General features: G+C 36.7%; 1 protein-coding gene across 21 annotated transcripts in view; it reads left to right on the top strand.

The window, feature by feature from the left end:
• CDC42BPA (CDC42 binding protein kinase alpha) overlaps window positions 1–14,309 on the top strand; it is a 320,366-nt gene that overhangs the window by 134,093 nt on the left and 171,964 nt on the right. For all 21 annotated transcript variants that reach the window (XR_009210848.1, XR_009210849.1, XR_009210847.1 and 18 more), the window contains exon 6: window positions 10,919–11,012. Coding sequence is in view for 16 of the 21 variants with exons in the window: in XM_058430788.1 (XP_058286771.1) it covers window positions 10,919–11,012 (94 nt within the window). In the remaining 5 variants the exon portion in view is untranslated. The remainder of the gene's footprint in view (window positions 1–10,918; window positions 11,013–14,309) is intronic.

The following is a 14,309-nucleotide window of genomic DNA, read 5'->3' as shown; positions in this document are numbered from 1 at the left end:
TTGCTCTGTCATACAGGCTAGAGTGTAGTGGCATCATCATGGCTCACTACAGCTTTGACCTCCTGGGCACAGGTGATCCTCTGACCTCAGCCTCTTGGGTAGCCGGGACCACTAGTGCAGGCGTGGACCACTATTCTTGGCTAATTTTTGTATTTTTTGTAGAGATGAGGTTGCTCAGGCTGATCATAAACTCCTGGACTCAAGTGATCCATTGGCCTTGCCTCCCAAAGTTCTGGGATTATAGGCGTGAGCCATTGTGCCCAGCATAGAATGCTTTTAAAATTTTTTAAACTATTATTTTAAAACTAAAATCATAAAACTTTTAACCCAAATCTTACTTGCTTTAGTTTAGGGACAAGGAAAATTATTCATTTTAGAAACTTTAATTATTGAGCATGTTTTGACTAATATTCAAATTATAGAAAAACTTGAATAATGTTTTTACAATAATAGATATTTTATCTCTTCCAAACATTTCTCAGTTTTCATGAATTATCAAAGTTGAAAATAATGTTTTACCTGAACTTTCCTTTCACTCCTTTTATTGACAATTCTTGGTATCTGGTTGTCTGGCTGCCACGTTATTTGCAAGATGTCGCTGACTCAGAGTGGTTTTGAATGCCAGATGTTATTTTGCTGCTTCTTTCAGAAAATGGAATTTGTTGGGCTACTGTTCCACTTACCAATTGCTGTGTAACACAGTATGTTCTCCAGAAGCAGGCACTGAGACAGAGTGTGTCACGCAGGGTATTTATTAGGGGTTAACACCTGTAGAAGGGAATTGGAGAAAGCAGGTTTGGGTGGAGGAGAAGTCAGATTACACTGAGGCCAAAGCTTCAGTCAGCCCTATTAGGAGTTCTGAAGTGTCTGTGGCCACCTGAGTTGTTGCTAGTTTAGTAGAAATGGCATGGTCTTTCTTATTTCCTTATCAGTCATTCAGTGCATATGAAATTCTCCAAGAAACACAGGCACTTTTTTAAAGAGGCTGTCTGTAACTTTGAAGGAACCTGGCAGTGGGGAGCTATCTGTTAACATCTGGGGCAAAGCCCATCATTGAGGGAGAAGATAATACATCTCTGTTCACCATACACCCTGAAACACTATAGTGACTAATATAAAACAACAACAATTTTTTTTTTTTTTTTTTTTTTTTTGCTCATGAGTCTGAAATTTGGGCAGGACTAGGCAGCACCTAATTTTATCTTCTCTATGCAGCATGAGTTGCAGTAGCTCACCTGAGGTTGGAAGAATCACTGTCAAGATGGCTCACACACATAGCTAGCCAGTTGGTGCTGCCCATCAGTTGGGAGTTCAGCCAGAGCTGTGGGCATGGGGTTTTTGTTCTTCCCACATGGGCTGCTTGACTTTCTTAACAACATGATAAGTATGTTCCAAGAGCAAGTGTCTCTAGAGAACAAAGCAGAATTGCATGACATTTTAATGACCTAGCCTTGGAAGTCATAGCCAGCCTAAGTTCTATCATACCGTATTGATTGAGACAGTCACAAGCGTCCGTCCAGGTTCAAGCTGAAGGGACAATCTTCTTGATGGGTGAGTGGCAAGGTTCTAGATGAAAATGTGAAGTGAGAGATATTATTGAGGCCATGTTTGAAAAATATAGTTTTCTATATTCATAAAACTTAGTTCAGGGTGCCTTAATTAGAAATAGGGTTGGCTGCGTCTTTTAGAAAATTCAAATTAATAATGGTCCACATGTATGAGGAGGGGTAGTGACTGAATGAGGTCCTTCTGGGCTAAGGCCCTCACAGAAGCAACTAAAAATCTGAGCATAGCAGAAAGACCATTATCCTAAAGGCACTAAAGAGTGAACAGAAGCGGGGAGAACCTGATTGGGAATACATCCTCAAAGAAGATGGAGGTATATGAAATGACATCTCATGTTTTGCAGCTCTCAGTCTGGGGCTGCGTGAAAATGGCATGGTGTACATTGTGGCATGGGAGAAGATAACAAGAAGATAAGTAGAAGAACTCTGGTCTCTATGGCATGTGAAAGCTGAATTTGGGGAAACTATGTTTGTTAGAGAGGGAATCCAAGATCTGTCTACTGACAGCTCGTATGACCCCTGAGTGATAGCTTCACTCAGAGCTCCTCAGCTAAAGACAAAAGAAACTTCTTCCCAAGAAACAGTTTGCAGTTTAAATGTGTTTAATCAGCTGATGAAAAAAAAAAAGAAAAAAATGCTAACTGGAGAAAAATTAAAGAATACAGAGTTTCAGAAATTTAACATTTATTATGTTCAGGGAACATTCAGAATTACCCAATGTATAAAGAAAAAGGAGTATGTAACTCCTTTACAAGAGAAAAGAGTACCCCTGAAATGACCCAGATGTAGAAATTATTAATAGCAGACTAGGATTTTTAAGTGACTGTTACAACTATTCTCAGTAAAGGAAAATAAAATGTGTTCTCAATATATGAAAAGATAGGAAATCTCAGCACAGAACTAGAAACAAATCAAAAAATCAAATGGAAATTCTAGAAATGAAAAATACAAAATCTGAAATGAAAATTTTCACTGGAAAAAATTAACAGCCTAGTAGAGATGACAAAGTAAAGACTTGAAGTTAAATAAGCCAGAAGTTATTGAAGGTAAAGAACAGAGAGGAAAAGATTAAAATAATAGTAGTCCAAGGACCTGTTAGAAAATATCACAAGGTTTTATGTACATGTACTTTGAGATCAAGAAGGAGAGGAAAGAGAATGGGCCAGAAAAGATACCTGAAGAAATAATGGCCTCAAATTTGATGAAAGATATAATTTTATGTATTTGAGATGCTCAAGAAACACCAGGCGGCCGGGTGCAGTGGCTTACGCCTGTAATCCTAGCACTTTGGGAGGCTGAGGTGGGTGGATCATGAGGTCAGGAGATCGAGACCATCCTGGCTAACACGGTGAAACCCCGTCTCTACTAAAAATACAAAAAAAAATTAGCCGGGCGTGGTGGCGGGCGCCTGTAGTCCCAGCTACTCAGGAGGCTGAGGCAGGAGAATGGCGTGAACCTGGGAGGCGGAGCTTGCAGCGAACGGAGATCGCGCCATTGCACTCCAGCCTGGGCAACAGAGCGAGACTCAGTCTCAAAAAAAAAAAAAAAGAAACACCAGGGAAGATAAATATTAAAAAGGCCATGTCAAGGTTCATTATAGTGAAACTACTGAAATCCAAAGACAGAGGGCAAATTTTGGAAGCAGCAAGGAAAAAATGACAAATTACATTTGGGGGAACTACAATTCCATTAGGAGATGAATTCTCATTAGAAAGTAAGGAAGCTGAAAGAGAGACTTAACCAAGAATTCTATATATCCAGTGAAAATATCCTTCAAAAATAAATGTGATATGATATTTTTAAGTAAAAGAAGAACAAAAAGAACAAAAGAGGCCAGGTGTGATGGCTCATGCCTATAATCCCAGCACTTTGGGACACTGAGGTGGGCGGATCACTTGAGGTCAGGAGTTTGAGACCAGCCTGACTAACATCGTGAAACCCTGCCTCTACTAAAAATACAAAATTAGCCAGGCTTAGTGGCGGGCATCTGTAATCCCAGCTACTCAGGAGGCTGAGGCAGGAGCATTGCTTGAACCCAGGAGGTGGAGGTTTCAGTGAGCCAAGATCATGCCACTGCACTCGAGCCTGGGTGACAGAGTGAGACTCCGTCTAAAAAAAAAAAAAACAAAAGAATTTATTGCCAGAAGACCTGCACTGTAAGACATGCTAAAGGAAGTTCTTTAGGCTGCAGGGAAATGATACTACATGAAAGCTTGGATCTGCAGAAAGGAATCCGAGGCACTTAAAATTGTAAATGTCTAGATACATACTAGACTATACATTTTTTATTCTTAATAATTTCTTCACAAACCATCTGACTGCTTAAAGCAAAAATTATAACGTTGTCTTGAACTCGTCAGAGATGTGAGGTCATAGGGCAACCAACTAACCTGAAATCTAAGAAATGACAGGTACCTCCAAGGAAAAGATCATTGAGGTACAAAGGAGAGCAGAGAGCTGCATATTAAGAAAGGGCGGCATTAGGGGAATGGAAATTATGCTTTCGGGGAAAGAGGAACCAGGAAAGGAAACTGAGAAGCATTAGTTTTAGTTGGGAGAAAAAATAGAGAAGAAAGTGGTATAGTTGGGAGAATAACCAGCAGTGTCAGATGTCATAGAGAAGTCATTACAGGATTCAAACTAAAAAGATGCTGCTGGATTTGGCAGTGAAAAGGTCATTTGTCATCTTAAAGAGTATTTTCTGCATAATGAATAGGGAAAGAGAAAGCCAAAAAAAAAAAAAAAAAAAACTTTTGGACAACTTCTTTTCAGCACTCAAATTCCTTTTAAGAATTGATCATACATTTCAGTGGTAATGTAAGGACAAGTACTTGCGTTTTCTTGGAGCAGGTATAATCATGATAGATAACTTTATACTTATGACCTTCATTATTTAAAAAGATTTTACCAAATATGGAATGCAAAACATTTTCTAGGAGGCCTCTAGTTTTTATTCTTATGTAGTATTGTAAGATGCCAAAATCTTAGTTCAGTGACCAAATTATTTGTACAGAGAATAGGTAGATGTTTATCTACCTACTTTTCTTTGATCCTACTTCTTTAAGATGTTAGAACCTTTTGGGTTTGTGGGTACTGTCAATTAAGTGTAACCTTCTTTCTATTCAGGTGACACTTGAGAGTTCTTGCTATTCCTCCTCTCTTGAGCCCCACTCCCCCAAATTTGAATGAAGTATCTACGCTTGTTATACTACCTATTGAGAACATCCTTATGAAGTAATTAAGAGCCTTCTTTACTCAGTTGATAGATGTTGGTCAGCAGAGGCATTGAGACACCCCCACTCCCACCCCTAGTGAGCACTAATGGGAATTGGAATGTGTGGCTTCTCTTCACTTTGTTTACACTTTAGAGTACAAAAAGAACCAGGGTGGTCCTTGTATCAAGTTCGGCCTAGTTCACATCATACTTTGCCCCAAACATTTTTCTTACGACTACTATAAATTTAGATTTAAATGAAAATAATAGGTAAGTCTGAAGGAAAAAGGAAACCACAGAAGGCCAAGCTATAGTCTTGGTCAAATGTTTTCCTTTGCTCGAGATGATAAAGTATGTGAATTTATGTAAGTTTTACGCCTTACTTTCGCCTGGTAATTTAGTGAAATATTCAGCCCAGCTAGATGGAAAAGCCATTTTCTCTTTTACCCTATGACTCCTTTAAATTCTGCCTCATGCCAGCATTATATGTTCTATTGCCTCACCCCCAAAACAAAAATAAAACTTAAATATTTTCAAACACAACAGATGACTAGGGAGAATAAATAGCCCACCCTCCTGAGGCCTCATTATTTCGAAGGTTAGGAGAGTTTCCATCTGCCCAAATAGTGATCATTTTAAGAACAGAGACTTCAGCCATGGAATAAAATGAGTAAGGATGTGGAGTGAGTCAGTAGGCTACATTCTTTATTAAATGTATAATTGTACTCATTGTTGGGTAAACAGAGACCAATTAATATTGTCATTTTAACATCATGGTGCTTATCTGTGATACTGATAACCATTAACTGTTTGGACTAAAATATATTGCTGACTGTAGATGATCTTAGTGGCTTAGTGAAAACATTTTCATATTCTTTGATTAAATGATTCAGATATTTACACATGTATTTTTGGTTTTTAATTAATTTTAAATAATACTTAATACAGTAAAGAAAAAACTAATATAAAAAAGGTTATATTGAAAAATAGTCTTTCCAGCATACCTCTTATGCCTGCTCCCTAGTGGCAGCTATATTCAATTCTATTTTTTAAAAGTTATTTAGCCCCATATCTCTAATGTCCTGATATGTTGATGTTTCTAGATTTGCAAATTTTGGACAGTTTGTAAAGACTTCTGTTGACTGCCTTCTATGCTAGTGGAGGATTTAGCTGTTTGTATTCCTCTTTCTACTTTTCCTCCCTGCATTCTCTCACTGTACTTTTATCACTGTTTTTGCTCTTCTTGGTAGATAATGGTTGCATTTTTGAGATGCATTTTGTAAATACTGTTTATTGCTGAGCCAAGAAATATACTGTAATTTTTTCCTTTCTTATATAACTGTTTTTCCTATAATTAATAATAGGCTCAAATTTGTTTTCAGTTGTTTGTCAACACTCTTAAAATTTCCTTTTATATGTACCAAATGCCTAACAGTACATTTTCAAGTATTCCAGTACATCAAATCATGTATCAAGTCAATTTAGTTCCTTTTTCCCAACCTTGTAGGCAGTTATAATTCAGCTTCCTTGGCTCTGCATTATTTATCATACGTATGTTCTCCATCTTTGAAAATTGTATTGACACCCATCATCTTCTATTGTTTTTTCTTACATTCACTTGTGGGTTTATACCTTTTAATTCTAGTATTGTCATTTTACTGCAGTTCTGGAGGGAGCAGAGATAAACATGTTTACTCCCATGAATATTTTTGGGGTGATAAGGGAATAAGAAGAAGGATTTCTGTTTTCTATTGCTGTGTACTCCTATAGTGCATAGTATTGCATTTAATTCAGTGCTGTTGCATGCTGTAAATGTTTGATTAATGCTTATTGAATGTTTTACTTTGTCAGTTGTTACATTCTTATCCCAACCCTCACTCTACCCCCAACATGCTTATGGGATCCTGAAATTTTATTCCTAAAACCTGTCTTTCTCTCAGCTGCTAATATATAACATAAGATTATTTATACAAGAAGAGTATGTATTGATTTGGAAGAAAATGTGAAGTGATAAGAGGAATGTTGAGCCCTTTGCATTTTAGTGATTTATTGAGAGTTTACTAAATGTTTTGAAACGCTCACTTGAAAAGAGATGGGAGTCTTGCTCTCACCTAGGCTGAAGTGCAGTGGCATGATCATGGCTCACAACAGCTTCGAACTCCTGAACTCAAGTGATCCTTCCACCTCAGCCTCCTGAGTAGCTGGGACCACAGGCATGCACTACCATGCCTAAGTTTTAATTTTTTTTTTTTTTTTTTTACAGAGACAGAGTCTCACTATGTTGCCTATAGATGAGATGTGTAAGTTCTCTGTGGAAAATAATTCGTAACTGAAGAATATAAAAGAAGACTTATAGGTTTAGTGTATATACAGATGGGAAGTGTCGTATTGCAAAGATGTCAGTTCTCTTCAGATTAATCTATAAAATCATGATTCCCATAAAAATTTCAATATGTTTTATAGAACATATTAAGCTAATTCCAGCATTGATCTAGAAGAGTAGTGGCAATTAAAAAATATGCTCTACTGATAGGAAGCTTATTGTTTTATAATTAAGACACTGTGGTATTGGTGCAGGTAGAGGCATATTGATAGGGTAGCCATTCATCTTGGCTTGTGTGGAAGAGTTCCAATTTATGCCTGTTATCCTGGCAATTATTAATAGGCTCCCTTTCACTGTAAAGATTGTCAACTGAAAAAAACATAGAGAGTAATACAGTAGTATTTTTGCTCTTCTTGAGAATCCTGAAACAAACCCACTAAATTTATGACATATGTGGTATTAGATAATAGTGGTGAAAGGATATCGTTCAGTAAATGGTGCTGGGGTAAAAAGAAATGTAACTGCCCTTTATCTCACACTATACACAAAAATTAATCCCCAGTAGATTTAAAAACTGAAAAAGTATAACTTTAAAACTTACACAAGAGAAAATTAGGACACCATCCTTATGATGTCTGGGAAGACAGAAATCATAGTATAAATTATAAGACTACATTAGTATTTAATATATATATATATTTTTTACAAATAAGGACATTAAAAACAATGGAAAAACAAGCCCACATGCAGGGAGAAGAGATCTGTAACACGTAATAAAGAACTAAGTTTGAGTAAATAGAATCCCTGAAGATTAAACAAAAAACAGTGCACACACAGTTTTTAAAACGGCAAGGGATATTAACAGGCATTTTATAGAAGAGGAATGTAAAATGACCAGTGTTACCAATGATAATATGAAAAAGATTCTCAACTGTATTCGTAATCATGCTAGCAAAGTTGAAGATGTCCATATCTTTCATCTCAGAAATTTCACTTCTGCATCTATAGAGAAGCATTCAAATATGAGTACTAGAAGACATTTATTAAAATATTCATCTCAGCATTCTGTGTTTTAACGAAATAAAAATGGGAAACAATCGAAATTCTGTTATCAGGAGAATTGATAAATTTTGATATGTATATAATTAAAATTAATTAAAATTAAAGAATTAAAATATGTCCCAAAATGATAAGTTTTGGAAACATATATACACACATATACATGTTTAGAAACATATACACACGTATATATGTTTAGAAACATACACATATATATGTTTAGAAACACATACACACACATATATGTTTAGAAACACATACACACATATATATGTTTAGAAACATATACACACGTATATGTTTAGAAACACACGTATATGTTTAGAAACACACACACGTGTATGTTTAGAAACACACACACGTGTATGTTTAGAAACACACACGTGTATGTTTAGAAACACACACACACGTGTATGTTTAGAAACACACACACGTGTATGTTTAGAAACACACACACACGTGTATGTTTAGAAACACACACACACGTGTATGTTTAGAAACATACACACACACACACACACACACACACACACACACATATATATATATATTTTTTTTTTTTTTCTTTTGGAGACAGTTTCTCATTCCATCACTCAGGCTGGAGTGTAGTGACACAATCACGGCTCACTGCAGCCTTGACCTCCCAGGCTCAGGTGATCTTCTCACTTCAGCCTCCCAAATAGCTGGGACCGCAAGCATGTGCCATCCTGCCCAGCTAATTTTTCATTTTTACTTTTTGTAGAGAAGGGGTCTCATTGTGTTGCACAGGCTGTTCTTAAATTCCTGGGCTCAAGTAATCCTCCCTCCTCGGCCTCCTTTGGCCTCCCAAAGTGCTGGGATTATGGGCATGAACTATCACACCTAGCTGATGAAGCATAATATTTGAATAAAACCAAGTTGCAAAAGGCAATGCACAGTTTGGTGTCATTTATAAAGACATTTTAAAAAGTACATAGTTTTGTGATGTTGTATATAGGCATAATAGTATAAAATATGCATGGATACAATAAACACCAAATTTAGGATAGTGGCTGTGTCTGGGTAATGGAGGGAGAGGATGAGATCAGGAATGGTAATAGAATACTTACGTTTTTCAGTACTATCTGTAATGTCTTGTTAATTTTTAGTATTTTCTATTTTATTTATATAGTATTATGAATAAAATATATTCACATATATGCTTTATGTATATGTATATATTTTATACTTACGGTCTATAAAATAAGCAAAGATATTATTGATGCATATAAATCCTGTCTCTGCAGTTCCTTTAATCTTTACAATCTAAGAAGTACTATACCAGTAGAAGTAATTTGTAGTGACTGTATAGCTTAATTTTTAAGTTAAAGAATAAAATATTTTTTCCTCATCTAAAAATGGTCTTAGTAATTGCTAAACTTCCTTCCAGAACTAAACTGTACTTCTTTGATGTTTCCCCTACAGCAGAAGATCTTTTTTGACAGGTTAGAATACAGTCAAATGTTGAGGATTATAAAGCTAATTCCCTATACAGATTGTTGTTTTCAATCACCCTGTCTCTCTTTAGCAACCATCTATCATCTACAATAGGGGTTTGAAAACTTTTTCTATAAACAGCCAGAGAGTAAATATGTTAGGCTTTGTAGGCCATGTGGTCTGTGTCACAACTACTCACTTTGCCATTGTTGTGTGAAAGCAGACATAGACAATACCTAAATGAATGGGCATGGCTGTGTTTCAATAAAACTTTATTTACAAAAACAAGCAGCAAACTAGATTTGACCGTGGGCCATAATTTACTAACTTGTGATATACAACACACTCAGAGAAATTGCTTCAGTAATCAAAGTAATACTGTTATAATATTTTACCCTTATTATGGGTGGTAAAACTGAGGCATAGAAATATTAAATGACATTATTCAAGTTAAAGTAGCCCTCCCATATTCCTGTAATTTACATGGCAATGTAATTTTTTAAAAAATATGTAGGTTTTCCAGAGATTCTTTTTCTTCCTCTAAAAGTGGAGTGAGTTGGGTGGGTATAATCTCTTAGTTATTCACAGTTACAACCTTTAATATGATTAGAAACTTAATATTGTTAAGTCCCTGAGAATCTTCTTTACAGAACCATTTTATATATGATTATTTTTCTAAGGTTTGCATTCACAGGCAAAAACAAATACAAAAGCTGATATATGATATAGTTTAGATTTGGATATCTTACACACCATTGAGAACATCCAAAGACAGTGAAAGCTTTAAATAATATAGACAATCTATTAGGCAGTTGTTTTAGTTCTTCTGTAAAATCAACTTTATGAAGCAATTTCTTTGTGTTGTCATGACCTGCAGTAATTGAGACTTTATCTATCTGCAGTTATCTTAAGGTCTAGAAAGTATACTTTCCCTGTCCAGTTTCATGGGCTAGAGGATAGTATTTTTTGTGGTTATCAGGTAATGTTGACTCTTCTGTATGCAGAAAGTAGGTCTACCATAGTCACATTGGAATCTGTGTAAATCAACAGGAAAGATAGTAAGATTAATTTAACCAGAATGAAAATTACCACACTACTTTTTATCTCTAGAAGAATACTGAAATTACATGTGTTTGAGAGAGTTTTAATATGAATCAGAACCAAGATTTGAATTAATAAAGTAATTAAGATGTTCTTAGAATATTACTTTTAAGATAAGTTGATTTTTTTCTGACAAAAAGAATATCTTACCAAGCAACGAATTATTTTTCCACTAAAAATTGAATTTATTTATTTTTTCAGAGACATTAAACCTGACAATATACTGATGGATATGAATGGACATATTCGGTTAGCAGATTTTGGTTCTTGTCTGAAGCTGATGGAAGATGGAACGGTAAATAAAGATAAATCCTAAATTATTTTATTCACAGACATTTCCCTTGCTATTTGTCTGATATATCTGTTTTAGAAACCATCTATTTATACTATCTACCCGTCCATCCATCCATTTGTCTATCTGTGCGCCACCTCCTTCCACAAAGGTATTTGGGCATACTTACAATGGGGTTTGTCTAAAAAGTCACAAGCCATTTCAGCTGCTGATATCAATGATCTTAAGATTGATAAAATATACCCTTTATGAGACCCTTGTTTGCTCCTTCTTTAGCTGATGACTTCTGTTGTACTTTAGATATTTCAAAGTTCACCGGGGGTAAAAGAACTAAGTCTCACATAGAAAAAGAAAATGCAGCTTTGTCCTCACTTTTACTTTTTTGTCTTTCTTTCCTAATTGCTTAGTTATTCTAAGGGACAGTGTTCAACAAATGAATCCTTTTTTCAGAAAGTTCACAAGTTGATTTAGTTTCATGTTCCCATTTGTTTAACTTTTGCTAACCCTAAACCCCTCAGTTGGTTTTTTTTGTTTACTTAATAAATGGGTATGGTGGTGCACGCCTATAGTCCCAGCTACTTAGGAGTCCGAGGTGGGAGGATCTCCTGAGCACAGGAGGCAGAGGTTGCAGTGAGCCAAGATTGCACCACTGCACTCCAGCCTGGGCAACAGTGAAGTCCTGTCTCCCACCCCCTCACTCCCCCACGGCCACCCCCCAAAAAAAATGCTGGGCATGGTGGCTCACGCTTGTAATCCCAACACTTTGGGAGGCTGAGGCAAGAGGATCACTTGAGTCCAGGAGTTCGAGACCAGCTTAAGCAACATAGTAAGACTCTGTCTCTATTTTAAAGAAAAAAAATAAGTTTATATGCCACAGTTTTATTCTGTTAGTTTTTTTAACTTCCATTTTTTTCTGGCTGTATAGGAGAGGTCTAAAAATATATCAGTTTAATTGACAGAAACTTTTTGGAGGACAGTTTAGTATAGTACATTCCAAAAGCCATGAAAATGTCACATTACTCTAGACCAGTAATTTTAACTTTGGAAAAATTTCATTTTTTTTTTTAGACAAAGTCTCACTGTGTTGCCTAGGCTGGAGTGCAGTGGCGCAATCTTAGCTCACTGCAACCTCCGCCTCCTGAGTTCAAGTGATTCTTCTGCCTCAGCCTCCCAAGTAGTTGGGATACAGGCAAGCACTACCACGCCTGGCTAATTTTTGTATTTTTTGTAGAGATGGGGTTTCACCATGTTGGCCAGGCTGGTCTCAAACTCCTGACCTCAGGTTATCTGCCCATCTCGGCCTCCCAAAGTGCTGGGATTACAGGCGTGAGCCGCCTTGCCCGGCCAACTTTGGAAAATTTGTCCTACAGTGATAACTTTGTTAAAAGGAATTATATGACCTCTGCCTCTGGCCATGATAGAAGGATTAAATTGGTACCAACTTAGCACTCCCACTGTAAGGAACTGTAAAACTGGATACAATAGTTGAAGCAACTGTTTTCCAGCAGTGGACAACAGGCAGCATAATACTATTATCCCTGACATAAATGAACTCATGAGGTATTCCTTACAATTGCTCAAAGACTGGGACAGTTCCTGATTCTGATGCAGAAAGCTAGAGTAAAAGCAGAGCTGGACTACCTGCAACAGCTGGAATATGCAGGGCTTGGCATTGGAGAGGAGGGAATTGTGCAGAGAGAGGGCATAAAGTGCCTCATGAAGGTTGGGCTGTGCATTGTACCACAAGACCATATGAGGCTTGACAATAGCAGATGATAGCATTTGAAAACAGACCAGAATACTAATGATCAAGCAGATATCCCAGGCGAGAAACAGTGCTAGGGGAAATTGAATTTTCGTCCCTGGAGAGCCAGCTAACACCTTTGTATCACCTAAGACCTACTCTAAACCTGTCTAACAACCTAAGTCCAAGCCCTGATTAGATCCATAGAGTTTGGAAGTCTTCCTTCCAAGTAGAGGGGCTTATGACAAATCTTAGATTTTTGTATGAACCTGCAATCACAGAGTGTATCTGTAAGCCAACTCATGGTCAAGGAGATCAGTCAGTAATTTTTTTATGTGCTTACATAAGAATTGTTTTTCTTCATAAGAACATAACAGAATCAATACTCTCTATAACATCTTATTCACAATGACAAGGATTTAAAAAAAAATCACCGAACCAAACAAAAATGGGGATGTGGATAGTGATACAGAGTCAGATAAAAGCAGTCAGTAGAGGCCTGGCTGGCACACGTTGGACTTAGCAGACAAAGAATTAAAGAAGTGATCATAGGTCGGGCACAGTGGCTCATGCCTGTAATCCCAGCACTTTGGGAGGCCAAGGAGGGTGGATCACCTGAGGTCAGGAGTTTGAGACCGCCTGGCCAACACAGTGAAAGCTTGTCTATACTAAAAATACAAAATTAGCCGGTCATGGTGGCATATGCCTGTAATCCCAGCTACTCACTCAGGAGGCTGAGGCAGGAGACTCACTTGAACCCAGGAGGCGGAGGTTGCAGTGAGCCAAGATGGTGGTGCCATTGCACTCCAGCCTGGGCAACAGAATAAGACTCCATCTCAAAAAAAAAAAAAAAAAAAAAAGGTTATAAAAATATTTAAGAAAATAAAAGAAAATGTAGTCTTAAAGAGTATACAAATAAGGAATTTCAGCAGGAAAATGAATCAAATGGACATTTTACAATTAGAAAGTACAGTAACTGAAATTTAAAATTCACTGGATGAGGTTAAAAGTAGACTGGAGATAGGAGAAGAAAGAGCCAGTGAACTTGAAGACAGATGAGTAGAGATGAGCCAATATGAAGAACAGAGAAAAATATTGAGACCAAATAAATAGAGGCTTAGGGATCCATATAGAAGAAGAGAGTGAGATGTGGAAAAAAGAAATGTGTAAGTAATGGCTCAACCTTCTCAAATGTGATGAAAAACTCAGATCTAAGAATTTTACCATATCTCAAACCTATAAAGAGAACCACATCTGGCCATGTCAGATGTGGTTAAAGTGCTGAAAACTAAAGATAAAAACATTTAAAAGCAGCCAGAAGGAAAGACATATTACATACAGAGGAGAAATGGTAAGGACTACTGACCTGTCACAAGAAATCATGGAGTGATGTCTTTAAAGTGCTGAAGGAAAAAAATGTGTAAACTGAGGTTTCTGTGTTAAGAAAAATATCTCTCAAAAATGAGGGTGAATTAGACATTTTCAGATAAATGGAAGATGAGAAAATTAATGTCTAGCAGGCCTGAATGCTAAAGAATGTCCTCCATGTCAAAGGA

This window comes from Hylobates moloch, unplaced genomic scaffold (genome assembly GCF_009828535.3).
Source record: "Hylobates moloch isolate HMO894 unplaced genomic scaffold, HMol_V3 SCAFFOLD_18, whole genome shotgun sequence".
NCBI classification, from domain to species: domain Eukaryota; kingdom Metazoa; phylum Chordata; class Mammalia; order Primates; family Hylobatidae; genus Hylobates; species Hylobates moloch.
This window is presented reverse-complemented; position numbering and strand designations above follow the sequence as displayed.